The 27,483-nt window shown below is 41.6% G+C and overlaps 2 protein-coding genes across 2 annotated transcripts in view; both read right to left on the bottom strand.

The window, feature by feature from the left end:
- Nucleotides 1–17,696, bottom strand: part of nrsn1l (neurensin 1-like) — a 123,769-nt gene extending 106,073 nt beyond the window's left edge. Inside the window, exon 1 of the mRNA XM_034705677.1 lies at nt 17,340–17,696. The gene's annotated coding sequence lies outside the window, so the exon portion shown is untranslated. The remainder of the gene's footprint in view (nt 1–17,339) is intronic.
- A 4,042-nt stretch (nt 17,697–21,738) lies between these two features.
- sox4a (SRY-box transcription factor 4a) lies at nt 21,739–25,261 on the bottom strand. Its single transcript, XM_034704089.1, has one exon. The coding sequence runs from the start codon at nt 24,828–24,830 to the stop codon at nt 23,712–23,714; it is 1,119 nt and encodes a 372-aa protein (XP_034559980.1). The 5' UTR covers nt 24,831–25,261; the 3' UTR covers nt 21,739–23,711.
- Between the last annotated feature and the right edge of the window lie 2,222 nt (nt 25,262–27,483).

Raw genomic sequence — 27,483 nt, 5'->3', positions numbered from 1 at the left:
ACCCTAACCCTAATCACAACCCTAACCCTAATCACAACCCTAACCCTAATCCAACCCCAACCCCAGTGCTTATAACACTAACCCTAACCCTAATCACAACCCTAACCCTAATCAGAACCCTAACCCTAATCCTAACCTTAACCCTAACCCTAATCACAACCCTAACCCTAATCACAACCCTAACCCTAATCAGAACCCTAACCCTAATCCTAACCTTAACCCTAACCCTAATCACAACCCTAACCCTAATCACAACCCTAACCCTAATCACAACCCTAACCCTAATCACAACCCTAACCCTAACCCTAACCCTAATCACAATCCTAATCATAACCCTAATCACAACCCTAACCCTAACCCTAATCACAACCCTAACCCTAACCCTAATCACAACTCTAACCCTAATCACAACCCTAACCCTGACCCTAATCACAACCCTAACCCTAACCCTAATCACAACCCTAACCCTAACCCTAATCACAACTCTAACCCTAATCACAACCCTAACCCTGACCCTAATCACAACCCTAACCCTAACCCTAATCACAACCCTAACCCTGACCCTAATCACAACCCTAACCCTAATCACAACCCTAACCCTAACCCTGATCACAACCCTAACCCTAATCACAACCCTAACCCCAATCACAACCCTAACCCTAATCCTGACCCTAATCACAACCCTAACCCTGACCCTAATCACAACCCTAACCCTAATCACAACCCTGACCCCAATCGCAACCCTAACCCTAATCCTAACCCTAATCACAACCCTAACCCTGACCCTAATCACAACCCTGACCCTAATCACAACCCTAACCCTAACCCTAATCACAACCCTAACCCTAATCACAACCCTAACCCTAACCCTAATCACAACCCTAACCCTAATCACAACCCTAACCCTAATCACAACCCTAACCCTAATCACAACCCTAACCCTAATCACAACCCTAACCCTAATCACAACCCTAACCCTAATCCTAACCCTATCCCTAATCACAACCCTATCCCTAATCACAACCCTAACCCTAATCACAACCCTAACCCTAACCCTAATCACAACCCTAACCCTAATCCTAACCCTATCCCTAATCCCAACCCTATCCCTAATCACAACCCTAACCCTAATCACAACCCTAACCCTAACCCTAATCACAACCCTAACCCTAATCCTAACCCTATCCCTAATCACAACCCTAACCCTAATCACAACCCTAACCCTAATCACAACCCTAACCCTAATCCTAACCCTATCCCTAATCACAACCCTATCCCTAATCACAACCCTAACCCTAATCACAACCCTAACCCTAACCCTAATCACAACCCTAACCCTAATCCTAACCCTATCCCTAATCACAACCCTAACCCTAATCACAACCCTAACCCTAGAATCAGGGTGAGAATGGTTTTGTAACAGAATAAATGCATAGAATTGGGCAAGTATAAGGCTTCTCATAAAAACACTATGTAAAAGGGTTCTGGTTCTGTTTGCTTGAGTTGGTTCTGGTTATGTTTGTTTGAGATTGGTTCTGTTTGCTTGAGTTTGGTTCTGGTTCTGGTTCTGTTTGCTCGAGTTCGGTTCTGGTACGGTTCTAGTATGGTTCTAGCTCGGTTTTGGTATGGTTCGGTTCTGGTTCGGTTCTGGTTCGGTTCTGGTTCGGTTCTGGTAAGGTTCTGGTACGGTTCTGGTACAGTTCTGTTTCGGTTCGGTTCTGGTACGGTTCTGGTACGGCCCTGGTTCGGTTCTGGTAAGGTTCGGTTCTGGTACGGTTCTGTTTCGATTCGGTTCTGGTACGGTTCTGGTACGGCCCTGGTTCGGTTCTGTTCAGGTTCGGTTCTGGTTCAGTTCTGGTTCGGTTTTGATAAGGTTCTGGTACGGTTCATTTTTGGTTCGGTTCAGTTCTGGTACGGTTCTGGTACGGCCCTGGTTCGGTTCTGTTCGGGTTCGGTTCTGGTTCAGTTTGGTTCGGTTCTGGTTCGGTTCTGGTAGGGTTCTTGTAAGGTTTTGGTACGGTTCTGGTACGGCCCTGGTTCGGTTCTGTTCGGGTTCGGTTCTGGTTCAGTTCTGGTTCGGTTCTGGTTCGGTTCTGGTAGGGTTCTTGTAAGGTTCTGGTACGGTTCTGGTTCGGTTCAGTTCGGTTGTTGTTCAGTTATTGTATGGTTCTGGTTTGGTTCTGGTTCAGGTCTGGTACGGTTCTGGTTGAGTATGCATGAATTTGGTTCTGGTTCTGTTTGCTTAAATAAAGTTCTGGTTCTAACCCTAAACACAACCCTAAACCTAACCCTAACCATAATCACAACCCTAAACCTAACCCTAACCCTAATCATAACCCTAACCCTAGGATCAGGGTGAGAATGGTTTTGTAACAGAATAAATGCACAGAATTGGGCAAGTATAAGGCTTCTGTACGTAAAAGGGTTCTGGTTCTGTTTGCTTGAATTGGTTCTGGTTCTGGTTCTGTTTGCTCGAGTTCGGTTCTGGTTTGGTTCAGGAAAGGTTCTGGTACGGTCCTGGTACGGTCCTGGTACGGTTCCTTTCTGGTTCGGTTCTGGTTCAGTTCTGGTTCGGTTCTGGTTCGGTTCTGGTTCGGTTCTGGTTCGCTTTTGGTAAGGTTCTGGTACAGTTCTGTTCGGTTTGGTTCTGGTACGGCCCTGGTTCGGTTCTGTTCGGGTTCGGTTCTGGTTCGGTCCTGGTTCGGATCTGGTTCGGTTCTGGTTCGGTTCTGGTAGGGTTCTGATAAGGTTCTGGTAAGCTAACCGTAATCATAATCACAACCCTAACCCTAACCCTAATCCAACCCGAACCCCAGTCCTAATCATAACCCTAATCCTAAACCTAATCACAACCCTAACCCTAACCCTAGGATCAGGGTGAGAATGGTTTTGTAACAGAATAAATGCACAGAATTGGGCAATTATAAGGCTTCTCATAAAAACACCATACGTTAAAGGGTTTTCAACACAAACCATTATTTTTTGCAAAGTCAAGGTTAAATATATGGCTACAAAAGATCCTAAATTAAGAGCCGTTCAGGAGTTGAAAGAGCCGGCTCTTCTTTGGGAGTCAAGTTAAAAAGAGCCGGCTCTCTGAAAGGAGCTGAACTTCCCATCACTAAAGCACATGCTTACTACCATTTGCACTCTTAGTTGCCCTTGGAACTATTTGTATTGTAAAACATATCAATGTAAATACTTCAGACCTGTACCATAGTGATAAACAGATAACACTTCAATTTGAATCAAGTAAATACCACTTGTATACTTTAAAACAGAGGGTCATTTCATTCCTTGTGGACTCAACATGACAGCATTTATACTTTTCAAGTAATTGATCTTAAATGCTTTCAGAAAATGAACAGTAGCAAGACTCACGTATCCCTTCGAGCCACCAAATGGTATCAGTGGTAACAATGGTGCATATGCTGTTTTGTAATGACACAGCACAATTTTATAATTTATTAGAAATTTATTCAAATGATTTCATGGACCCCCACGCTATGGTTCACGGACCCCCAGGGGTCCCAGGACTCCACTTTGAGAACAACTGAGCTAGAGTACTGTAATTGAGCTCTCAGCCTGCAGAGAAAGTTGTGAGGCACAGACCCCCAAGCTCTCTGCCCGACTCCACTGGTCACACTATAACTTAAATATAAGACTCTTTGAATCAAAAGAGCACTCTACAAGGTTCATGTACCATAAAACTAAACAATATACCCCCGTTTCCTGTGAATGCATGATTATGAAGTGAAGGAGAAAAGATGTGAAAAAAGTTGTGCAGTGTCGCTGTCTTTTCCAGCACAGCGTGCACTCAACTTTCAACGAATAGGGATGTGTTTTGTTAATTGGGTCAGGTCGCACGCAGCCATGTTGGAATAATTTTCCAGGACTATATGTGATTTTCCAGGACATTTGACCTTTTCTCCCATTTTCCAGGTGTTTTCCAGTACTGGAAAACTGGTCAAATGTTTTCCAGGTTTTCCAGGACGCGTGGGAACCCTGCATTTAGTTCACTGTTAAAAGGGTGTACCAATCCACTGTACTGGGATGGGCTGTTTTGGACATGATACTTTGATAACTTAATACTTTATTCCTTTTTAAGTGTGTTACATATGTTACTACATCTGTGTTTGACAGTGAGTTGTGACCTTTAACTAACTTACATTGACCCTCAGTGGGTAGTGTCGTCTCTAGGGATGTTAACATTAAGAATTTACTCAAACACGTTTTTTGTTTCGATTTTGAATCACCTGCAACAAACATCATATGGTCTCATATTACATTCAGCTATCAGGGAGATGTTTTACGTCTAAAGCATGTTTCGATGTGAATCAGCTGACTAAGGGTGTTGTGCACAGCGGAGACGCTCAACTCGGGGATGCATCTCTGCAACAGGTCTCCATGAGCGCTTTTTTTCAGACTCGTTATGCCCCTGTTACACTCCTGACTGACACCTGACCACATTCACATGCTAATTTTTCTCAATAAGAACAAGGAGAGAGAAAACTGGACACTGCGGGTCTTAAATATGTTTCTGTTCAGTTCTCTTGTTGCAGCAAATCCTTTGATATTTGGTGTGTTTAACATTTGTAATCCTCAATATGATCCGTAGTTATGTAATACTGTCAGTTATATACACTGGGTCGCTAAGGAAAATTTGATTTAGGGGAAAAAATGCATTAGGAATTGTTTTTGACATGAATAATGTCTAATTGTTTTTGATGATTAATTGATAATTGATTGTTAACAATTCCAATGATCCATCACGAAGAACACTTGAAATTGACATCCCTAGTCGGCTCTTAATTGGAATGTTGGCAGATTGACTCCACCTCCAGCAATCACATGCCGAAGTGTCCTTGGGCAAGACACTGAACCCCAAATTGCTCCTGCTGCTGTTCAGCGGTGTGTTAATGTGTATGAATGAGATTAGCTAATACTGATGGTCCCTTACTATAGCAGCCTACTATCAGTGTGTGAATGTGGTGTGAATGTGTGAAAGCAACGAGTAGTGCTTCCAGTGGTCAAAGACTAGAAAAGCGCTATATAAGTACAAATCCATTTACCATTACCATGAGGTAAATGGACTGTAATTATGAAGCTCTTTCTCTAGACTTCTGATCACTCAAAGCGCTCTTATATTACATGTCACGCACATACAGATGGCAGAGGCTGCTATATAAAGCACTCATCAGTTTCGACTAATCTCGATGGCACAGCAGCGGCTGAAGTTAGGGGTTGAGTATCTGGCCTAAGGACACTGCAGCACGTTGACGTTGTGACCGGGGATCGAACTCCGATCAACTCTACCACTGAGCCACAGCCCCCATATCACTTATTGCGTCTTTAAATTAACAGTAATACATCTTTCCAGTCTGTACATATTTCAGCATTCACCCTTTCACACACATTTATTCACTGTTTTAGTGCTGTGCAAAGCAAATGGCCAATGTACCTTTACAAATCATTGGAACACATTACCAGGGATGTAAACAATGAATCGATTATCGATTAACCCCTGATCCTCTGACGGGAGGGCAATGCACTCAACATCTGAACCGAGGCTCCCTTGACAGCTCATTTATGACCTTAAACAAGCAAAGGAATTACTAATATTTTACAATTTTTTGCGCCTGTTTTCAATTTAAACTCTTCGTGATTTAGCGTTTTCAGCGTTCAGTGCAAAAACGCCGTTGCGTCAGCTGATTTTTATTGAGCGTTCTCAGAGCTTTTCATTAAAAAATGTTACATTTTTGGAACGCCCCGCTGTGCTCATAAATGTCTCTTCTTGATCACCGACCAATCAGAATCAAGTACAGGAGGAACTTCTGATATCAACTTTGTCAACAACAATGGTGGCGGTCCTACAAAGGAGAAAAGTTATCACACTCGTTTTTTAGAAGTCAAATTTCCGAGTTTAGTTTTTACAGTTTCTAGTTGAAATGTCATTGAATGGAAGCAAGTATATATGAAGCATACAAAGCATTTTAAAACAGACCTAACTATCCTTACTTAGGGAAGCAGAAGTCCTGCAGGATGACTTTTGGTACCTAGCAACAGCAAAACGCTGGTGAGAAGCGCTCTGAAATTAAAGTCATGGACGCTCAGAGCGCAAAAAACGGCGGCAGTGGACACAGCACCTGATACTGTGATTCAGCCATTTCAAAGTATTAAAGTTTTTACAGATCATAAGCTAGTTAGCATTAGCATTGACCAGTGTCTGAGCTTAATGCCCTACACATCAGCCTGTTAAATGAGTGCACATAAACACATGTGAATTTCAAAAATAAAACTGTGCCATGGCTACTTTACTTTCCTGTGAAAAATGTTGCTGAATCATGAAAAAAGTTGAGATTCAACCATGAGGCTGCATGGCGTATGTCGCATTTTTTATTTGTTTTTTGGAATAATTCCAACTTTCATCAAAGTTAAAATCTGTCAGCCAAATCCCCGCTCCGTGTAGAGTTGTAAGCCTCACGCTATTATTCAATGATGGGAGACGTATAAAAAGCTCTTTGTATCATTCAAGAGGTCGTGATGAATGAAAAACAGTGAACATATGAAAATTCAAAAAAAAAAAAAATAGTGAGTCTCAGCAAGGCTGTAGTAGGATGGCACAGTGGCACCCAGAAGTTAAGTGCAGCCATAGGACATCCATTCACTCTGTGACAGGGTGTCACTTCACATGATTTATGATGGGTAATTATGGTTATGGAGGTGACATCATATCCTACTCACTGGCTCCCTTATGTATCCATGCTGTGTAGAAGTGTGTGTGTGTGTGTGTGTGTGTGTGTGTGTGTGTGTGTGTGTGTGTGTGTGTGTGTGTGTGTGTGTGTGTGTGTGTGTGTGTGTGTGTTAGTATGTGTGTTTGTGACTAATTAGTTATGCTGTCTGGATCCAGCAGCAACTGTCTTTGTTTTTTTACAGAGCGGAAGACAAGGCATGTCACAACAACATATCTCACAGTTCCTGCAGACATGCAGCAGTGCACACACAATCATGCACACACATAAACACACAAGCACACATGGGTCTGGCAAAGAAGGTCTCTGCCTTGCTTTTTTGCTTTTATTTTCAAAGCTTTGTTCATTGAGGAACAGGCATTTGAACCTCAGTGGGGAGGGGGTAAGTCATTAACAGAAGAGACGATTAATCTCGTTTCTTGACAGAACTTATCATCAGTTGACTACAGTGAATGTGGCGGCAGAGAAAAAGAGTGCAGCAATATCTAAACAATTAGTCTCTCGACCCTCTCTTTTTGCACAGTATCTTGAACTGGTGCCACACAAATAAAAATTAATGACTATCTTTTGATTGAGGACACAAGGGCTGCTGAAAAAAAAAAAAGGGCTAATTAAAGGAGGCATTGAACACTTAAACTTACACCTGAAGCATATTTAACTTACCTGTAAGGAATGTGCTTCATAAAAAAAATTACCATCGCTCTTACTATTGCTGTTTTTAACCATAGACTGTATAAAATATGGACGTAGTATCCGTGACATCACCCATCTGTTTCTGAAGAGCTGTTTTGAAGCCAATCGGCAGCGGCAGCCATGTTGCTGCTGTGGAGCCAGTGTGACGTAAAGAGGCGGGCTTTGAGCCTCCTAGCCGTGCAGTGTTCCCGCAGGCAGATGTGCCTCTCATTGGAAGACTAGAAATCTCAATATCTTCAAAATTGCCGCGTTGGAAAAAAATTCACTCCCCTCACAGTGAGAGGACATCGAGAAATGAGTTATTCAGACTACACTCATCTTTTGTACCAGGCTGTAAACATGTTTATTTCTGCTGTAAAGATCGTCTTTTTCCCATTCAGGTGTATGTGACTTCCGGTACTTCCGGAGCCAGCCTCGAGCGGATCCTCGATGAACTGCAGCTTTTAACACTTCCGCATTGACTCATATTTTTTAGACCAGAGGTTGCCGCTTGTTTTTAACACATTTTTTAAAAAAGTTCACCTCTTTACTGTTCAAGGTGTTTGACCGCAATCAAACTCTCCTCAGGCTGCAGCTCATGTGGAGAGTTCACTGTGGGACACATAAGAGTGACCTTAATAGGCCAATTTAGAAAAAAAACAAAAGCAGATAAGATGCACTGCTGCGTGAGTAACCATAATGAGTAGCATTACATTGTTTTTTCTTTTGAGTGGAATCCTTTTAACATTGTTGAAAAGCACAACCGTAGCCACAGAAGCCTCGTTTAGAAAAGGGCTTCAAAGCCGATACATCAACTTTAAACTACTCTTTAGGCAAAGACAGACAAGACAGGAAATCTAAATAACATAATTCTCTTAATAGGCACATATGTACATTTTATTCCAATGTTTTAAAACATGCATCATATATATATATATATATATATATTCCGTCTGCTCTGACCCTGCAAATATCTGAACAAAAGTGACCTTTGTAGCATTTCACCGTCAGCTCACACTTCACGCTCAGAGGTCCTTACTTCTGTGTTTTTCAGCCAGGATGAGTTAGAAAATGCATCCAGAAGCCTTAATTTAATTTACAACATCATAACAATAATCAGATAGAACAACATGGCTGATGTCCAAATATCCTTTATGTCCATCTATGTTTGAGCACTGGCAAGAAATGTTCTTTAATTGCAATAACCAACAGAACCACTCTAAACTGAAGCAGCTGATCTCATTTGCCCGTCTTTAAGTAAGTAGAACAGCTAATGGTTTAAAGAGAAACTGCCTGCTCATCATACCTTGCAGATGGTCAGTGAACTGAGCCATGATGGTAATGTTTTGATAGTCCACGATCATCCCTCAAATAGAATGAAAACATGTCCTAAAGTCCACCAGAGGATTTTCCTCTTTTAAAACCCAGGTAGCTCAGTCTCATAACCAATTTGTATAGGTTAAATAATCAAAGGCACCTTCACATGCTTCATTCCTGTCTGCCTCTATCCTGAGTCCTGCTGAACTACACTTCAGTGGGCAGCCAGTGAGATAGTCATCAAGTCCTCTGTTGCCATGTTTCATGGAAACAGTTTATTTTAAAGCCCCTACTGATCAAAAAAGAGCAAAAACAAACCAACACACCTGAATAATTTCTCCAGGTGTTTGTCTGCCTTTGTAAGCCTCTATGGAGCTGTAGTACTGCTACTGATGCTAACCTTTCACACCTTTCTGTCGTCTGCTGTATAATGGCCAAATTCCACCAGATTTGTGTCCGTCTCCGATGATGTCTGTGATTGCACCGGATCTGAAAGGTTTCTATTCAAGTCAATGTGTTAAATTCCACTAAATCCGCTCTGTTGCATCCCGGCTGCGTCTCTGATTCAGCACGATCAAATACGCAAAACTTGACAGGAAGCCAGACACCAAAACAAAATTAAAACATCCGGTTCATTTTCAGAATAAAACACTGTGTTATCACCAGATCGTATTTCACTTAACTACAACAACAAACCATCATGATGAGCAGAGTTAGGCCTGGAGTCAACAGGTCAGAGGTTTTCAGAGGACCATAAAGACAACATGGATGAGGAGAGGAGTCTGATAAATGTTGATTCTGCAGGAAAACCTTGGTCTTATGACTCCAGCTGTCAGCTGTCTGGCGGTCCTGCTCCGTGCTGAATTGTGAAAACCAGCCAGGGGGTGTTGATGGACAAGAGAGCACGGAGCCGGACTGCTAGGGATCGGAGACAAACCAGACACGGATCTGGAAGTCCGATGTAACTTCCTATAGCAGAGTGTATCTGACCAAATCAAAATATGACATTGGAACAGTCATCATATGTGTATTTGTATAAAGTAGGTCTGCCCTTTTAACATTCCCCCCTTTTTGCTTGTGCTGTTGTTCCTACGTCCACACCGTCAATTAAAAAACGTGTCTGCAATTTCTTTAGTTTTAGACTAAAAAGAACAATTCCCGAAGAAAAGTACGTACACGTCTGTCGGCCAGTGACGATGTTTGCATGGACTTGGCGGTTTTGATCTGTTTTTTTAGATACCCGGTTATTGAGTCTGTGCCTGTAGACATCATATCCTGACTTCAGAAACTGGGATATGCCCTTATCCAGGTTTTGAGAACTTCGGTTTCGCAACCTGGAAATGTCCAAAAGAAAGCCAGATATTGTGGCATGTATACGTCTTATCCTTGTTTCTGACAAGGATAGAAGCTGCCCTGTATGTCCACAAATAGCCCCGTTAAATACATATAAACTAAGGATAGGCTACGATCAAGAGAAGTGACCTGAAATTGCTCTTTCCATCTCTCCTCTCATACATGAGTGATTTAATATTTCTCTTCATAAATAAATAAATTAATAATAAATGGGATAGGCCTATATAATGGTCGTATTTATTCAGTGTGGAAGACTGCATTTCATTTTTAAATAGTCAACGGAACAATCCTGCCCTGAGGAGGGGAGTAGGAGAAGACATGGAGATGTGATCAACCAGTTTGTTTTAGTGTTTCATGTTAATGAAAGGAGATGAACAGATAAAAGTCCAATCAGTCTTTTTCTATGCTGTATCTTACTGCATTAATGGTGTGATCTGACCTGTATTTCATTGCACACCCTGATATGGATGATCATTGCCTCCACATCCTGTATATGACAGGAGGAGAGCTGAACCACGAGCATTTATAGAGTTTATTAATGCAGTGCAGTTATGAGATATTAAGTGGATCTTTGTTTAAATGATAGACCTTTTTTCATTTCCATTTCGCTATAATCAGAGGCTTCAGTGTGCTGTGCAATCATTTTAATTCAAAGGTAAACTTTAGAACTGTTACACCAGGAACAACAGGCTTCAAATAATTAAACTCATTTTAATATCATTACCTCAGTCTGATAACCCACTTTGCTGTGCTGATCGCACAGCGTGTGTGTGAGAGAGCGCAGCCTACAGCCTGCAAAAAGTTTGTTATCACCATTAAATGTTTTTTTTAAAGTCTGATTATGGTAAATGGGGCTCAGTGTTAATTTTTCATCTAAAGCAGGAGAGTGAGATCTGATCAAGAGTGGTCACTGAAGACTCATGGTTGAGTTGTAAACGTGAGTACTTAAAGTTGGTGTTCCGATCACTAAAAGCCACATCTTGATGCAAAGTCTGAGCAGCATCTTGGCTCTGATTGCTGTCGCTCACTTCTCCCATTGCTGAAATAAAGTAGATACGCCATATCGACAACAGTAAGCAACGGTGTCTCATTTTTGTCACATTTCAAAATTGCAGTGGTTTTTATTGTAGGAAATAAACATCAAAGGCACCCAAATACGATACAGTGATCAGAGACTGAGATACAAGTATCTATCATGAATTCAGAGAAATGTATAGGTTTCTCTGTGTGCATGTAAAGGTCAGATTCTGAATATGGTCATAACCTGGATAAGATTCATAACAGGATATTCAAGTCCATGTAAACTCAGTCCATGTAAGTACACTCCATATTGACAACAAAGCAACTACATGTATATCACTGCAGGCTATAATACACTGAACATGCATAATCTCGTCTGATCTCAGAAGTTAAGTCAGGACTGTGTAGTGGCTATTTGACTTGGTCAACTTACAAAACTTAAATCTCAAATCACGGGGCACAGGGAGAGTGGATCTTACACGGTGTCCAAAAAGGTGTCAATGTCTAGCCAAGTATGCAGTCTTTTGGTGGTTTATTGTACAACAAAAGGCTTCTCTCAAACAGAAGGTAGCCTCTCTTTCAAATCTCCCAGTAAAAAAACATTCACCATCCCCGGTGTCTGCCCCTCCTCTCTTACCTGCCCATCTATATAGACGTCACCCGGTGCAAAACTATCAACCTATAAAATTGAGTAATGAAATATACTAATACCCCTATGGCATCAAAGTTAATTACCTTAAATTAAATAACAATGAATACATCAATTGATTAAAGTAAAAATAATCAAATATACGAAACAATGCAAATAGCTCCAACACTCTGTAGTGGCAGAAATTTGTGATTTTTTTTTTATTTGAAACACCTGATTTGAGTTTGTATTGAAAACTGAGTCTGAAACAATATATCATATTTTTATATTTATATATATATAAATTTTGAAATTGAATGTACTAGTTTGAAACTGAATATCAGTTAACTTGAAACGGAATGTAATATTTTGAATAAGAATTCACTTCACACTGAAAATTCACATTTCAGTTTTTCAAATTGTTGACAAGAAACAGCAATTGAGTGCAGACTCACAGCTCTCCCTTTCACATGCTTTGTGACCACAATTTTCGCTCAACAACATGGGCAGAGTGCACCAGAGGGGTATACTACGAAGCAAGTTGAACATATCCTAGACATCTTCTCCTGATCCGGCTTCACTTAACCTGACAAAGGAGATCACGCTAAACCTTCACACAAAGCTGGTTATCAACATGACGAGTCAATCTAGAGTTACCCTGAGCGTGTTCACATGAACGGGGCGGAGAAGGCAACATGGGACCAATCACAGACACGGACAGTCTGCCGTCAGCACATCGACATGAATTTCAAACACTGCACTGATATAAGAAAAATATGAAGACGTTAAACACATAATCCAGATTAACTTCAACACAGCTGTGATTGAAACATGAAGGAAGAACTGAGGGATCAGACAAAAACTGTTTGAATGCGCAAATTACGTCTTATTTCTCATTATTATAGCAGATAGAACTGACTATAATATTCCCTGACAGTGATCTCTCTCTCTGATGTAATCTTGTGTCCTGTGTAAGTTGTAGACGTAATATTTCAGCTGCAGCCCTGATGGTATCAAACTGAGCGCTGTGGTTAAAGGACTAATACAAATGAGAACATGATTCAAAGTGATAAGCACGCGCAGTTTTATATTTAACGCAGTAAAACAATTTCATCTGAATAATCTGACTTCAGACTCTGTTTATATATGATGTCAGAAAAGATAATGAATAACTGTCATCAGTATTTTATATATAAAATCATACAGGTAGACAAAGTGTCCTGCCCGTCTCTTCTCCACTGCGGGCTTGACCGCAGTTCTCCCCCCTCCCCTCGCGATCAGCCCACAGAATTCTGTGATCGAGCGAGCTGATTGGTCAGTGGGCGGGGTTTTCTCCAAACTGATCTCTGATCCTGAGCATAACCTGCTCTGGAGCAGGTTAGGAGTTCAGCATGAGTAACCATAGTGATCTACCCTGGTAAGACGGGAACCACCTTCGTAGTACTGAAAATCCAGAATTAACCCTGAAGTTACCTCGATAACCGCAAATCCGGCTTCGTAGTATACCCCTCTGGAGTATAACCTTCACTTAGAGCTGAAAGTTAGTACAGGCTTAAAGTTAAGCCATGTGCACCAGTTGGACTTAAGCCCCGTTTGTTTTACACCTGTGTGTAACTTTTACCCTTAGGAAGGAGCATGTGTAAGTCTGTAAAATCAGACAAGTTGGCTTATTCAAGGAAATATTCGGTCAAGGCAGATGGCTGTTCAACATGAGTCTGGTCCTGCTCAAGGTTTCTGCCTGTTAAGTAACCTCAACTTATCTGGCCTTACAGCTCAGTGCAGTTGTGGCACAGAGAAAGAGCTTCACTAGGTCTACAGGTTCACAAACCAAACTTAGGACATAGCTTATGGTCTCCTGAACCACAAAACTGTATAGTGTACTCCAAGTCTTAGATAACAATGTCTGGGGCTGAAAGCCTTTGTGTTTGTGAGTGGGATTATATGTTTCCCCAGGTGTAATTGCATTTGTTTTGTTTAGTTGAATTGAACTGAATCTTCCAATCTCACAGTTTCCTTTGCTACTTAGTTTGCTTTTCTTCATGTTGGCAGTGACTCAAAGAAGCTTTGTGCTAAAATTATGACAACTGCTCAAGGAGATGATGTAATGTAGGTTGCGTCACAGTAACAATGACACACTTAAATTTGAGTATTTAAATGCAAGCTGCACAGGTTGTCTGTCCCAGGATGTAGTCTTGTATTCCAGAGTCATAATATCCAGATAACAAATGAAAAATTATGGTGTCTTTGCCGTATCTGGGGAGCTAAATAAATACATTATCAGGCCAGTATCAAAGTTACATTGCACAACATTGTTTGCACAGTGTTCTTTCTGTAAGAGCCAGACTGTACACTCTGCCACATGAGCCTTTAGAAATTATGATCCACGCCTCAGTGTTCTCAGAACTTGTCCCTATCTTTTCAAGCATACTACAGCACAACACCTACCACTATGACTCAGAATTTCTCTATCATGCTAAATTGTTTCAGCACAGTGCTTAACAATGAGTTCTCTGTGAAGAACACAGCGTGCCACGAAGTCTGATTGCACCCTGAGGCCCATTTCTGGATGTAGGTGGAGTGATACTGTCTCTTCTCCGTCCTGTTGTGTTCACAAGCACATCTTGTGAGGAGCTGCTTATATTTGCAAATGATTTTACTTATGACTTGCCCTCTCCTTACAGATCTATTAGCCAAATAAGCAGGTATGAAGAGTATTTTGTAAGCTATTTGTGATTAAGAAGTAGTATAACTCATTAGTAGGGATGGGTACCTTTCACATTTGAACCGATAAGGTACCGGTACCTGGGAATCGGTACCGGTAATCAACGGTACCAATTTTCGGTACTTCTGTGTGTTTATGTGGTAATAACTGTTCATTTGTTTAATAATAAAATCTAAAAAAATTTAAATGTTACATATTTATTTCATTTAACATGCAATGAGCAGGAACGGTATTATATAGGTCATTAGATATGTTAGCTGACAAGTGCTCATGGCGTCTAATTGCTCTTTCGGGAGTTTATCAAGTAACACACGTGAATGCCTGCGGACGGGATAAAGTCAGTTCTCCGTCTCTTTCTAATAACAGGACACACAACTTACTTGTTGGGCACAGGAACGGTTATAAACAGCGCAGGTATTCGGAGCGAGAGAGTTCTCAACTTAATCCTCCTGCAGCTCTGCCTCGCGGTGAGTGTGCGCGCCCGTCAGCTGCAGGCTCCGTTTGGCGCGCTACCGTGCAGAGTGCAGAGAGCAGAAAGCAGAGACGTCCACCCGATCAGTGTCAAACTTTATTACAGGGCAAAAGTATGCAAAATCGCCTACTCTTTCACTCCCTCACAGTCACAAGGATGCGTCAGGTACCGAAACATGGTACCGTTTGGTTTTACGTGAATCGGTACTCGGTAGTACCGACAGATTTCGGTCGGTACCTATAAAAGTACCGAATTCGGTACCCATCCCTAGATAGCAACAATCCATGTAATAATAACCAATAGCAATAACGTACAAAAATAGAATAGACAAGGAAGACTCCCTGGGGGACACCATGTGCCTCAGGGATCACATTAAAGGTCTATTTAACTTTCCTCTAATTATAGTCTGTGATGTGTCTGGTTTGCTATAGTCACTGAGAGGTTAAACTGTACTCTCTTCATTAATGACAAGTACAAAAAAAACATGGAGCCAGTTATGTATATCGTAGCAGTCTGGTTTCTGAATTTGCCAGTTCATAAGTATTGTCCTTTCTACAGACAGTGTTACAGCATCAATACGTTGTATAGCTCTTGACAGAAGATTGTCCTTATATTTTCATACATCAGGTCATTGTGGAATATGAACACCTATCAACAAGTTTACAATGTCAATTGTCTGGGTTCAGAATATTTCTAAGATTGGGCAAAACCACAGTAACAAAAAATGAACCAGTCCCATCACAACTATTCCAGCATAGTTAAGAATTTTTTGGGTCCTTTTTCTTGGACTTATGTGGAGTAATGTAAGCCCTGTGTATGATCTTCATTAGTATAGTTGTATATCTGACAGAGTTGGAGACTATTATTGAATGCTCTAGTATTGTAACCCACTGATCTACAGGGAGAGACGAGTCAATGTCTCGTTCTCCCTGTAGTTTGGTGGAGGTAGCGCTGTCAGGGTGGGATAGGATTCATAACTTGTAGAAACAGTTCCTCAACCAACACTTACTTCAGTGTAGTATCCAGAACAGTTTTGGATCCAGGTGGGATTCCTTGAGATGTGCATATTTTCAGGGCAGAACTCAACTGTCTAAATAATGAAGAATCCTTCACACAGAACTGTAATTCAAAAGGTATGATAACTCTGTCCCTTGTGATATAACCAATTTGAGTAATACTTTGTTATATCCTAGTACTCTTTGGCACTGGGGTTAACGGTGGATTATTCCATATGAGACAGGTTAGTAGAGTCACACAATTGATTAATAATAGTTGGTAATACTGTCTTCGCTGTATCACAGCAGAATTAAATTAGTGGATTATTCATTTGAGCATTGTATTAGGGTGGTACTATAATTAGGTCAGTGAAATTATTTTTTTATATTCTAATAGGAATTTCTTTGCTAACCATTCCCAACTGCCTATACAAGTTGATTTTTTTTCCTTATATCACCAGGACAGTGGGAATTCTAAATTATAGGCCAAATAATACGAATAAACGTCAGGAGACCAGGTAAAACACCTTTAAAATAAAGAGGCAAATGTCGCAACTCTTAATACTGTTGCTATTATCACTATTGCTCGTGTTTATTTTTCTTTGAAGAGACAGTTAACTAAGAGAGACATTTACCAACACACCTGAATAATTTGCCTTGCCTTGATTGCAGGACAGGATCTATGTTATTTAACCTACCAATTCAGCATGATAACAAAATAACGTTTTTGCCAAAATGTTTACCAATGATGCCAACGGAAACTAACATTTTGCCCTACTGTAAAATGTGCCAGAACTTTCGGTGGATTCATTTAATATGACGTGTGAACTACTGACGTTGCTCTTGTTATTCAGAACTAATCACTGTCAAGCAGTGGCAGCGCCAGACATGTTTTCTGCTGGTGCCATGGGGTTGCTCATCTTAAAAGTGATAGTTCTCTCAGGTATAAGATGTTTAAATTAATGTTCCGCCAACACTGCTTGAGCACAAACACACCATGCGCATAACCGCACCTATGGGCACAAAACACCCATGCGGACACACGCACAGTCGCTCACAGGAAGGTGCATAAACGCATGTCACGTGACATTTATAATGTCTTCTATGTAAAACAAAAGGTGGAAGTTTCAGCTGAAAGTGAACAAAGGAGCCTGCATTTAAACAAACTTATGAATACAGAATTACGCGCTGCACAACTAAATCAGTGACAGGGCCCGCACACACGCAACAAGCTCTTAATCTCATTTTTGCTCAGATGTTAAGATCAAACAGAATGAACAGTATTCCATTCTTTATCATTTCATTAATGAGCAACGCATAGAATAAAGTAGGTCTCCAAGAATTCGAACAAGTGCCTTTACCACCAAATGCATTGAATTTACGCACCACAGCCAGGAAAATGAGCACTTACCAATTGAAGTCTTCATAATAAAACAGTCCACTGTTATGGTTGACCGGGAATGCATGGGTATTTTTGAGGAACTCGGATATTCACAGGGATGATTGATAGTGTCTTTGGCAATGCCTGATTCCTTAACAGAAAATCCGGGTCCCCGTCCTCAGACTTTTCTTGGTCCCGGTCAGTGACTGACCCTCATAAATCTCCCTCATGTAAGTCTTACTTGGGCCACCACCTCTCTTCTTTGCTGTTTTTAACTGCGTGGACATGTATGAAATACAAAACGATCCATTGTGATACACACTGTTGCTAAACAAGCGAAACTGCCGCTCCAACACAAAGTAAGTGTACGTAAGGTCAAAGGTTCAATGCGTGCTGCGCAATTGGCTGAAAACAATCACCTGATTCGGCTTTTCATTATATAGTTTTTCAGGGGAAAAATAGGCATTTATTATGCCTTGATTTACATTAAAATATATAGGATCGACATGTAAAGAGAGCTTTATTACAATTTCAATTAAACCACAGAGATGTCTTAGGGGTGATGTGAGGTTGCCTGTTACAGGGGCAGCTTGAACACATCCGAGCCCATCTCAGACGCCGCCTATTTGTCAAGGGGGTCATGGGATTTTGACTAATCAGAATTCAGAGTTGTACACAGACAGGTGATTATCAAGAAAGGCAGGAAATAAGTCGTGTTAGGATGCCGTTTTGGAAACTTTACCATTATGCATGTTTCGTTGTCATGCAAGGTTTGTGAGTTAAGTGTGACACTACAGAAAGTTTTTTTTTTTTTATAAAATAATTTAGTTTTCCTTTGTTCCTTGAAAACATCTTCACGAATGCATTGTTTATCATATATGTAGATATCATTAATATTTTTTATTCACATTAATCATGCAAACATAATAATTTATGATGATATTATTTTAAGAATCCCATCCCTTTGATTTTTACAACCATTGCAGCAGAATGAATGTTGGTGTTAGTTTGTGTTAGATCACAGTTTATCCACTAGTGGAGGTTTAATAGTGGCACTACCCTGTTCATGCAGCAAGGAGCCCCATGGAAAACATGTCCTGTAGCCACCTGCCAGACATCATTTGATCACGTCCCCTAACTACTCACTGTATTGGATTGTACTGTGTTGGGTATCTCTTAAATCCAAGTCCCCACCCAAATGAATTGGTAGCCAAACAAACTGTTTCAACTACCTGACACACACACACACACACACACACACACACACACATTCTCACACACATCTTTAGCCAGCCCTTACTCTGCAGAAACTGGCCATCTGAAGACACTCGAAAGAGCCTTTATTTTTACAATCAGATAGATAAGACATTGCAGTCCTCTGTAGTTCTGGCTGCCTGCATTTGCTGAAGTATGACCAACAGAAGTTAGCTTATATGTAGACATACTTGGATCTCCTACAAAACTCTGTAGCAGCATTTTTCTAACACATACACCGCTTTGAGATAAACGGTTTTGCTCTCACTTAAAAGCTTCTAAAAATTACCTAAAAAGACACACATCCTAATTTTGAATATACAGGAAAAATAAAGAGCATATGGGGATTAAGCATCATAGCACATTCTGTATATTGAATTAGGGATAGCAGTCTACCATCAGGTGCACTGCTTTCTTCCATCTCTCATTGTTTTATTGACATATTGATGTGTTCATAGCTTTCCCTTTGCTCAACTCAGGCATATGGCTCATATGTCTCACTCCCTGAACTCACATCTGGACACCTCTATTGGAAGTTTTTTTTCTACCGTATCTTTTTTTTTTTCTGCCCCCCTTGCTGCTAAAGACAACCTGAGTGCATGACGTGTTTTTGTATATTTATGCCTCATGACTTTGTGCCCCCCATTCATTTTAACTGTAAGAGTATTCACTATAAAGCTTCTATGTTACCCCTGCAGGGGCTGTGAGTGCATCTTTGCTGCTCAATAGAACATTTAGAAAGACTTAATGGTATTTCTATCTCCTCTACTATCATAGTATTCTCTATTTGTCCTGTAATATCCCCACAGGGGCTTCAAGAGTATCAGCTCAGCAGTGAGAAGTGATCTCTTCTCTCTTTATGGTATCTTTGATATTATCACTGCACTGTTCATGGGATTGCTGATAGAATATATAAACACACTAGATCATTGTTAAAAAATATATAAAACCTTTAACATGTGTGGCATAAAAAAAAACTTTTGGAAGATCCGTAAGAGGAATATATGATAGCATTAAATGCAAAACGCCACATTTGTTGTACAAACTTATATGGACTAGGATCCTTTACTTAGGTAAAAATAAATGGATGAATGAATAAATACGTAGTTAGCAGTCTCACCATACTCATGTGAATAAAAGTTGTTGATGTTCCCTCCGGGTAGCCGGCTTCCTCCCACAGTCCAAAAACATGCTCACCAGTGTAATTGTCACTGGGAATTACCCGTAGGTGTGAGTGTGCGCGTGAATGGTTGTCTGTCTCTCCATGTTTGTCCTGTCAAGAGATGGATGATACATTTTCTATTTGTGCCTCAAATCATTATTTCTGCAGGGTTGAAGGGGGAAACCAAAGTGTCTTCTCTAAAACTGTTGACTAAAGAAACGTAAGGCTCAGACCACTGGTTTAATCTCTTAATATAAGTATTGCTTTAAAAGCTCAGCAAATGTTTTTGATTGTACCATCCTAGTCTGAAAAGTGAAATCTTCTACTTCATTGAAATGAAGTGAAGAAGAGAGAACATTCCCAGAATGAAGACTAGAAATAAAAGCAAAAAACAATAAAGTACAGGCACACAAAATATAATTAAGCATATTTATCATATGACTGTACTCAGTTATTATTATTGTTGATTCAACAAAATACATCAGCCTAGGAGTCATATTGTGACTTTGACATTAAAAAGGAACACTAACTAAGAGAAAAAAGGCAAGTAATTTATCATTTTTATAATTAGATATATGATTTGTTTTAAGCAAATTAATAACCTCATACGACCCGGTCACAGTATTTACAGTTGTAAATAGCTAAATGTTAGCTTTTGTACTTCATGTAATGCACTTTATGTATGCATAGTAGATGCATGTGTTGTCAGCCTGTTTTTTAGTGGACATTTTGACTTAATCCTTTGCAGACCTTTACAGTTTAACACTGTAAACAAGCTGTTGTGATCCAACATGGTCAAGAGTACAGTACCCTCAGTCTTTTTATGAATACACATCTTAAAGCCCATGCATCCATCTTTATGTGGGTCAGGTTGTGAATAAGTGTGTATGTGAGGACAGGGACGACACCTTTATCTCCCAGTATCTATCTAATCTGGGGGTGATTGGACATTTCTATTTCCTATGTGATGTCAAGCTTATTGCAGACATCTGTGGGCCAGCGTCTCGTCTTTGGGATGGTGTGTGTAATGACCATGTCTTATCTTTCTCATTACCCGACCCGACATGTCAGAGGAAGGCTGGAGACGACCCTGTTCTCCTGACAGAGAGAGAGATGGAAATAATTACCAATGTCTCTTGTGGAATAGGGCGTAAATTGATACACACTAAATACTGTACCTTAGGGGCTCTATCTCTCTTTCTGTCTCTCTTTCTCATCAGATGTACGAGACAAATGAATGCATCCAGAAGGAATTAATTGGATATGGGAGTGGTCTCTAGCATGATCCACCAAGACAGACTAACCCCCCCACACACCCTCTTCTCCCTCTATTCCCTTCATAGCACACCGACAGACGGACACACACCCACCCACACCCACACCCACACCCACACCCACACCCACACACAGACACACACACACACACCTCCTAATCCTCCTTTATTCCAGTCATGCCTTGCAGAAATGTCTGACGCCCCCATCTACCCCACCCCATCCCAATGTATCAGTCTGTGTCCCCTATTCCTCACACACACACACACACACACACACACACACACACACACACACACACACACACACAAACACACACACACACACACACAGCAGCACAGGGTATTGCAGCATCTCTCATGGATACACTGTTTCCATGACAGCCACGTTTTTTGCACGTGTAGAGTCAGACAGAGTACAACAAAGAAAGAGACCACTCCTATTGATTCACTGGCTGACTATTGATTCACACCTGCAGCTATACACCTATGTACAGCAAACACACACACATGCACACTCACCTGCATGCACAGAGTGTAACTATCTGATATCAGACTAGATCTTTTCAAAAAGGAACGTATCATAAAGCCTTACCTTTACTTAAGCATGCTCTTTGATGACTGTCCTATCTGTCACAGGGCTGTAAAAACTCTGAGGTAACCCACTAATAGCACTTGCTTCATATTTTTAAAAAGGTTAACAACTTGAGAAATGGAGGAAGGAGGAAAAAATAATTTGTACTTTTCAGTTCCAGCTGATTTTATTTCCTTCTTGGAAGAAAAGAAAAAACAAATTATAAAACAACAATCTGTACAGAGGTCTGAGAGGCAGTGATTGACCCAAACATTTGCTGGTTTTGAGCTATAAACATCAAATGACATTGGCATGATTAGACAAAACATGTTCATACACAGCATATTGCACAAATGAAAAGAGGATGATAGAAAATGCTTTGAAGTGAACAAAAAAGAAGAAATAAAACTCCTGGACCACAATCATCTTCAACAAAAGAGTGTCCAAAGATGGCTGTCCTAATGCCTGTCATTGGTCATCATCAAACATAAAACACACAATCTTTGCTTACAATAGTACAGTCAGTTTACATAAATATCTTCATGTTATTCTTTTAAAAATCTTAAACACAACAGCTATAGCTACATATACCTGAATCTGAAATACAAATGCTATTTGCCATGCCATAATATAGGAAAACAATTAGCCTGATATACTTAGCCAACAGGTACAGAAAGGTTAAATACTATTTTTGATGCAGATTGCGCAATAACAGATGAAGCACTTCATACACCTCTCTCCTCCAAAGTCTAGGCAAAATGGAATGAGTGAAATTCCATCCAGTGGTTCAAATAAAACTTATATTAATTAAAAAAAAAGCACACAGAGGTATTAGCTCGATCCAAACAGTGACTCTGGCGTCTTACACTCATATACCGAAGTGCTATGTTTACTGGAAACAACAACCACTCAAACTGGGAGCTTCAGTGGTGCTTTGTTTACTTGGCTGGTGAAACTGGAGTCACTGTGCCATTAAGAAGCATGTGGGTAAGTACTGTAAACACTGTGTGAGGTCAGATTGTGCCAAACACCCCCCTCCCCTCCCCTGCTCCTCATCCTCCCATCTCTGCACATCGAAACACCTATGTAGACCCAAACAACAATGCAACAATGTTGTAGGCTACCCACTCGCCGGAAACCCTTTTCTATAGGTTTTGTACAAAAATACAAGTAGAAAATCATGACACGCTCAAATCTTCTTAAAAGTGAGAAACGTCAGACACTCTAAATAAGATACACTTCTAGCCCTTCCGCGCTGGATACAGACAGGCGTATGTGCACAAACACAAACGAGACCTGTACGAGGACAATACTTCTATGTATAAAAACGTTTGGCCGGTATAAATACATCAATATAAAAAACGTCGTTTGACACAGAGGAACTACAAAGTAGGAGTACTAGGCAGAAAGGATGCGCGTCGGGGAACATTGGTCCTGAATTGTTCACTGAGTTTTTCAAAATGTTCAGAAAAGAAGTTCTGAAGTTTTGAGTCAGTCTCTGTTTTAAGTCCTGCCGTTGAAAGAGAAGCTGGTGATAGTGAATAGTGTGCTTATGACACACAAATTGCGCATTTACGCATCATGAACATTTTACGCATTAAACAGCAAAAAAATCCTCCTGGATAAAGAGGGCATGCGTGTTGATATCGACACTGTTTAGAATCCTAAAAAAAAAACCTGAATAGCAACTTGACGTTCAATGTGGGTTTTTTTAACCCTTTGACAAAACCATATACAGCGAGCTCTTCAGGAAATGCCCTTTCCCGACCCAAAATGACATGAAGATACAAAGTTCAGTCTTAGTCCTCATCCCTCGCGGATCGTTTTGAACATCTGAGTTCAAGTCAGTGTGTTTCACTGCTCCTTACGTAAATTCACTCCTCTTCCGTGTCCATATGCAAATTAAGCCTTTCCCTGTCTGCGCGTTCCCGTCAAGCGCTCTCAGCGTTTTGCGAGTTTGTGAGCAGTGCATACCAGGGCTGAAACACGCACACATGCGGACCACCTTTTCCTTCTTGATCTCCCTCTCTCTTCCTTCAGTACTGAAATAATTGTAGAAGTAGTGTGGTCTGGACGTGTATGCCTGTTTAACAGTTCAAATCCTAGGGGGACGTCACAGTTTGTCTCCAAAGCGGGTTTATTCAGTAGGTAAACACCAGGTTTGAGATGGTGGACTCCAGCCAGTCACCTGAGATCATCTCGCTGACCTCCGGGGTGCAGTAGTCGGGAAAGTCGAAGTGAGATCCCGCGCCGCACTCCCCGAAACTCCAGTCCAAGTCCCTGTCCAGCTCAGAGTCTGAGAAGCCCATGCCACCAAGAGACATACTTTCATGCCCGGGACTCGGGTTCAGGTCGCTCCGTTCGTCTTCAAACTCCTCATCTGAAGATGATGATGACACAGATGATGAAGAGTAAGAGGCAGACGGTGTTGGGGAGCTGGCTCTAGCATACCTGAGGCGCGCAGTGTGTGATGACTCGCTGGCTTTCGGGCTCTGCTCCTCATACAGGCTGAGCGGGTCGCCGGACTCCGTCGAGCTGCTCAGGGCTGGACTGGCCGGGACTCCAACGGAGGGTGGGCCGCTATCCAGGCTGCCTGCCCCGCCAAACATGTGGCCACGCCTTGCCTCTCCAGTGCGCTTCTCTGGGATCTGTCTGGCTCCAGACACTGACCTGGATTTGAAGAGCGTCTGGTGGTCACCGGGAGACGCATAGTCCTGCCCCAAAGCACCTTTCATGCCCCCCACTTGTTTGTTTGTCCTGCTCCCTCCCTTGGACGCGGGGTTTCTTTTCACGCTTGCTTTCGTGCTGCGCTCCCCGAACTTCTCCCCGCGGTCTGACTGCTTGCTTGCTCCGCTCCCTGACTTGACTTTCTTCCTAGGACGGTACTTGTAGTCTGGGTAGTCAGCCATGTGTTTTAGTCTCAGCCGCTCCGCCTCGCGGATGAACGGAATCTTATCTGTGTCTTTAAGCAGCTTCCACCGCTTCCCCAGCCTCTTGGAGATCTCTGCGTTGTGCATGTCCGGTGACTGCTCCATAATTTTCCTCCTCTCAATCTGTGACCAGACCATGAATGCGTTCATTGGTCTCTTGATGTGCCCCGTTGGAGTTTTGCACCATGCCAAGTCGCTCCGATCCCCGGTCGGAGGGAACTCGGGGGTCGGAGACGCATCTATCTCCAAGTCCATTTCACCCGTGTCCGTAGAGTCCCCACAGGGAGAATGAGCGTGGGCGCTCTCTGTCTGGCTCATGTGCTGCACCATCCTCCGCTGTCTGGCAAACACTGCTCAGAACAGCCCGTTTACTAAGTTCAAGTGTGTTTTAAAAAGCCTATTAGGTTTTCACAAAAAAACCTCAGTCACCTTGAAGTCAGATCACGGATGGGTACGGGGCTCAAAAGTTCCAGCAAGTTTTTTCCTTTAAGTTCAGCTCGTATTGAGTCCCGTTATGTCAATTTGTAACAGTGCGCTTCCCTAAAAAATAATCCAGAGACAACAGCAACTTTCAGCTGCCTGTGCGACTGAAAACTCGTCCGGCTACATTTAAAACACACTGTTGTGGGCAACAGCAGTGCAAGTCCCTTATGTGAACCTGGCAGTCTGTAGCACTTGTTTGTGCTGTTGATGAACCATGTGGTTGAATGGAGCATCTGCGTTGTCTCATAGTCTCCCCTTTTCCAGAGCGCTCTGTGTATTACTGTAAACATAACAACGGGAACCTCACTGCTTTATATCCTCATCGCGAGATATACAATCCAATCAGCGTCTGTTTCCATCCTGATTTTTCAGCGAAGCCACGCCCCGGCTCTCCCATTGGCTGAATATAAAAAACGGGCAATAATAATAATAATGTGCAATGAGAATCGGTGTGTCTGACCTCATTTCTGTCAGACTCCACTGGAGGAGAGGCGAACTTGGTGTGCGCTTGTGTGTGCCTGTGTGTGTCTAAGGACGAGTGTGTAAAGCACAAATGAGTGAGTTCTAAAGGAACACCATGTCCTTTGCTTTGCTGCAAGGGGAAGCTAGACTGGATATTCTTAGACCGTCATTTCTTTCATGTGGATGAGTATCGACTATATTTAGATTTTGTCTAATGGGGGGGAAGGAAATGCTGTGAAGACAATATTCAGCTACAACATGTTGTGCTAGACAGACTGCAGTGGTGAGAAGGGAAGAGCAAAACCATCCAAACATTTCTCACCTAACCTGTAATTTAGAAAATCATTAAAACACCAACTCAGATCATAACATGACAGAGGCAGGCTGTCTCAACAGATACAAGTGAGGACACTACATCAGTGCACTATTATCAGCCAGAGGTCTAACGAAATGTAGTGTATATCATGATAGCACATAGGAGTATGTATCATGGTCATATGGAAATAATAAAATTACACACACTCATTGCAGCTTACTGCCCACATGTTCTGCTATCCTCAGATTCCTCCTCCTCCTCCTCCTCCTCCTCTTCCTCCTCCTCCTCCTACTTCTCTTCCTCCTTGAAGGTCCCATAATGTTAACATGCCTGTGTCATGTAGGATTACATTACAGCCGGTGTCGCTAGATGTCAGGCTGGAGCTAAAGGGAGCTAATGAAGTGTACATTGTGTGCATGAATACTAATTCACATGTGTTGGAGCAGAGCATAATTATCTCTGTTGTACAATAGGCTGCTTTGAGCTGCAATTATGAAATTGTGTAGTTGATCAGCAGGTGATGAGGGCTTCCCTCGAATCTGCCTCAGAACTGAAGAAAGTAAATTACTGTCAGTCACATTTGGAAAAAAGGATTCCATCCACTTTGTCCAATTAGATCTTTATGTAATATATCCTTATTTATGCTCTTAACGATGTTTTTTTCTGAATTTATGACTAGATTAGTAAAAAGCTGTAAACTCCTTCAAATTGCATAGCTCCCTTTTACCTCCGTAGTACTTACATAAATCAAATATGATAATTAGCTCCTTCCTCTGTAGGATATATCATAGCTTCTAAGCATACACCTGCTGGATGAGCGTTTGCTGTCTCTCCCTGCTTCCCAACTCAAAACGCACGCGCGCACACACACACACACACACACACACACACACACACACACACACACACACACACACACACACACACACACACACACACACACACATAGCAGCAGCAGCAGCAGCAGCATACTGTGCACACAGCCTTGTTTAAACAGGTGTGGCAGGTATACTTGTAATCTTATCTGATGAGTGAAGAGCAGCTGTCAGTAAGCTTTCCACTCTGTTGACAACAGATGCAAGGCACTGGCAGTGCTGGGATCCAGAGCCTTGTCCCACCAGCCCGATGCTCTGTCATCATCAGAGCTGCCTGGGCCATGTGTTTACCCTAAATACACCACAGCTTTGTCTCAGCTATGTTGATGCCTAAAGGCAAAGTGTCAGTGTGGAAGACTGGAGCTATTTCAGCAACTTCTTAAAATTGTAAGAAGCAAGCAGTGCCAGACTGGCATGGGATTCTACAGAGAGATGCACTGTTGTTTGATGTTTCATGAGCGTAACATACATGAACACACATTAAGGTAATGAGTATGTGTGTGTTGCCTTTTGCAGATGAAAGCAACAGTCACAGTCAGTGAATAGTGGTGGAAATTAGAGATGCAGGAAGTGAGCTGAGAAAGTGTGAGTGTCTCAGTGGGAAGTCAAATTGTCATATTCATCATAACCTATGTTCAACTGCTCAGGAAAAGGGGTAAAACACAATGTGTCTGTGTGTGTACGTGTGTCAAGATGTGTATGTGTGTCCAGCTCTGACTGAATTGGATCTTTTCCAGAGATTGATAGTTTTGAAACCAGTGGGAAGTCCCCTCCACTCCACAGATAAACAGAAAAAAATGAAGACTAAGGACTTATTTGCATACACACACTCCCTTTTTTCTTTCTC

This window comes from Notolabrus celidotus, chromosome 16 (genome assembly GCF_009762535.1).
Source record: "Notolabrus celidotus isolate fNotCel1 chromosome 16, fNotCel1.pri, whole genome shotgun sequence".
NCBI classification, from domain to species: Eukaryota; Metazoa; Chordata; class Actinopteri; order Labriformes; family Labridae; genus Notolabrus; species Notolabrus celidotus.
Note: the sequence above shows the minus strand (reverse complement) of the source record. Positions and strands in the feature narration are given on the sequence as shown.

What these genes read in the sequence shown, in the direction of transcription:
- sox4a (XM_034704089.1), bottom strand. Translation starts at nt 24,830, where the DNA reads ATGGTGCAGCACATGAGCCAGACAGAGAGCGCCCACGCTCATTCTCCC.